This window comes from Poecilia formosa, unplaced genomic scaffold, assembly GCF_000485575.1.
Source record: "Poecilia formosa unplaced genomic scaffold, Poecilia_formosa-5.1.2 Scaffold772, whole genome shotgun sequence".
In the NCBI taxonomy this organism is placed as follows: domain Eukaryota; kingdom Metazoa; phylum Chordata; class Actinopteri; order Cyprinodontiformes; family Poeciliidae; genus Poecilia; species Poecilia formosa.
In genome coordinates this window covers 109788-113021 of record NW_006800711.1, presented here as the reverse complement: position 1 = coordinate 113021, position 3234 = coordinate 109788, and the positions used below count along the sequence as shown (strand labels likewise).

At 35.5% G+C, this 3234-nt stretch overlaps 1 protein-coding gene across 1 annotated transcript; it reads right to left on the bottom strand.

The window, feature by feature from the left end:
* Nucleotides 1–1767: 1767 nt before the first annotated feature.
* Nucleotides 1768–3228, bottom strand: LOC103131479 (C-type mannose receptor 2-like). The gene is made up of 3 exons (XM_016666685.1): nucleotides 2999–3228; nucleotides 2563–2910; nucleotides 1768–2271 (listed from the first exon to the last, which is right to left on the bottom strand). Exons 1-3 carry the CDS (start codon nucleotides 3213–3215, stop codon nucleotides 1925–1927), a joined length of 912 nt encoding a protein of 303 aa, XP_016522171.1. The 5' UTR covers nucleotides 3216–3228; the 3' UTR covers nucleotides 1768–1924.
* Between the last annotated feature and the right edge of the window lie 6 nt (nucleotides 3229–3234).

Sequence of the window (3234 nt, the reverse complement as noted above, 5' to 3'; positions counted from 1 at the left end):
TCTTACCTTTTTCTGAATTTTGTGGCTCAAACGTAACAGATGTCTGGTCCTTCTTCTTTAAATCAGCCTCTGTCAGCTGAGGTACTTTTAGTCGATATGAACAAATGTTTGTGTTTGACGTGTTTTTAGAGCTGCTAACAGGAAATGTCAAACATATGCAGATGCAAATAATGGCAGCAGATCCCTCTCTTCTCAACCAGGAAGCTGTTTTTTTCCCCAATGCAAAACTAGTAGATCAGGGAAAAGGATAGAAAGTTTTTGAATATTAAAATTGATGGGTGTACTCTTTCTATGAAAACCAAAAACAACATGGCCGTACCTCACAGGAAATGTATTATGAACGTCAGAAATTACATTAAATGATATTCAAAATGTTCTTCTGATATGACAGTTCCAGAATAAATGACTGGATGTTTTTTTTTGCAAAACTTACATTTGGAGTCTATTGTTTTATATATTTCATTGTGTATTGATTAGTAGGATAAACTACATCACAGGTGTCAAACTCCAGTCCTCAAGGGCCGCTGTCCTGCAACTTTTAGATGTGTCTCTGCTGCACCACACCTGAATAGAATAATTAGGTCATTTGCAAGGCTTTGGAGAACTGATCTACACAAGAAGGAGGTAATTAAACCATTTCATTCCAGTGTTTTGTACCTGTGGCACATCTAAAAACTGCAGGACAGCGGCCCTCGAGGACTGGAGTTCGACACCCCTGAACTACATGCAGCAGTTTAAATAAATGAGGTCTCGTGTGATGATTTTAACAGAGACATCACAGCCAATCAGAACGCCAGACCAGAAGTGGCTTCTTTGGAAAGAAAAAAAAACATTGAATTAACATTTGTAATAATAGAAATAATGAAAATTTGAGAGTAGTAGGAGATGAAAGTCAGGATAACCTAAACTAAGCTTTATCAAAAAGAAAATGTAAGTCTACATGTAAAATTAGACATGATGTTTGACTCACAGACTAAAACATAAGAAAAGACAAAAAAACTTCTTCAGACTCAACAGCTTTTATTGTTTTATAACAATGTTGTAGCAAATTATTAATATTTAAATCCATTTAAAACAGTGATAATAAACTGAACAGCATTTTTTTTTACTTAGAAGCTAAAACAAGATTACGCAACCTATCAGGATTTATTTACAGAATAAACAAGTTCTAGTTAATCCTCCACATACTTACTGATTGTTTATAGAGAGCTGAATGTAATATAATAATTGGCTGATCAAAGTGAATAAAATGTAAACTATGTTCTGTTAGAGAAAAGTATAGATGTTGAATTAAAAAAACACAAGAAAAGTAAAATAAACCTAAAGAATAATTATAGTTGTAATAGCTTGGTAGAAATATTAGTGTTATAATAATTAATCAGTTGTTTGTTTTTTTTTATGTAAATACAATTCTAAGTATGTTTGCAAAGATTTAAAAGTAACTTGCAGCAAAACAGCACTTTGAAAAAAAATAAAATAAAAGCAGATTTAATCCTTCAAACAAATAACCCCAAAATATTTCCTTCATATAATCCAACATACACACTCTGAAAAATGACCAGTTTCTCTGATTTTACTCTTTATAGGTCTGTGTTTGAGTCAAATGAACATTGTTCTTTTTGTCCTATGAACTACTGAAAACATGTCTCCGAAACTCCAAGCGAAAATTTCATATTTATCTGCAGAAAATGAGAATCACGAAAAAGATGCAGTGCTTTCAGACCCCAAACAATACAAAGAAAACAAGTTCATATTCATTTAGAAAAAACAATATAATGTTTTGAGATCAATATTTGGTGGAATAACCAGGAAGTTTTCATTGGGGTTCAGTGCAGGGGCTCTTGGTGTTTTCCAGAGCTGAAATTTTAAACTTAACTTTGGGAACAAAACAATCAAAAGTCAAAGGCTAACGTCTCAGTATCTATCAGTATTTAGAACAGATGAAATTAAACGTCTCGCTGTCTTTTTTTTCCAGCCACTTATGTCCTCCTCTCGTTTCCATGGCTCCAGACACATCACAGTCGTCCATCTTTGGACATGAGGCCCAGTTCTCATAGCTGACCACCTCGTCACTGACCCAGAACCAGAAATGAAGAGACCAGGCGTAGTGCAGACCAATCCAGACATAATCAGTCGATGCATTCTTGACTTTCTCCTGGATCCATCTCTGATCCTCCATGTTGGTGATGGTGACCAGGTCATGGTGGTGATCTCTGCAGTAGGTCAAGGCGTCCTCCCAGGTTTTATTTTCCTTAATCAGGATCACCTTATCTGTCAGGGTTGTGAGGAGAAAATAGTTAATGGCATTTATGTATTTATTTAACAGGAAAAAGGCAGGAAAAAAGTATTTTTGGTTCCAGGGAAACATTTTCAAATTCCATCTTTTAAATAGACATGTGGATGTACACCTGTATGTCATGAATTATTAAATTCTTTCCAAATACATTGACAAAACGGTACATAGAAAATATGTTGTAATCAGTTGTTTAATTGTTTCAAATCTGATTTTTTACATTACTTTTGACATGAATGTCTTTATATGAATAAAAAAACATTACTCACCATCATAACAGATGAAGGGTTTCTTGTCATTACAGCTCTCGTTCTTCCATCTGCCTTTATCTCTAGGCACAGCCATGACACATTGATCTCTGTTGTGTTCTACATTTTTAAAGTTTTTATTCCAGTGTCTGAAAGAGAAATTGCTTCCATCTGACCACCTCCAGGTGTCTCTGAATAGACCAATGAATGGTTTTCTGTGTGTAGACTTCATCACTTTTTCCACTTCTTCATCCTGTAGCTGCTTCGTTCCACTGATCAGGTCTGTGTGTTTCTCTCTGCAGTAACTCTGAGCTTCCTGCCAGGACTTCTTCTCTTTAATTAGGTGATATTTATGGGTTGTGTTAGTGTCTGTGGAGTAAACCATTATTTTAACGTCACATGATATATGCATTTCTTGCTTTATTTAGGAAGAGCAAACTATCACAGTGATACTCACCATTGTAGCAGAGGAAATATCTTTGGATAGAGCAACTCGCATATCCCCATGTAGAAGTATTTACCAATAACCCACAATTCTCCCGTTTTCCACAAACATTAGGTTCTCCTGGGTTCCATATTGTCTCGTTGTCATCAAACTCCACTCCAGGCAGAGACCAGTACTGTCTTCTGTCACCTTCTGTTTGATTATACAGACCAATCCAAGCTTCCTTCATTTCTCCAGCTGAGATGTTG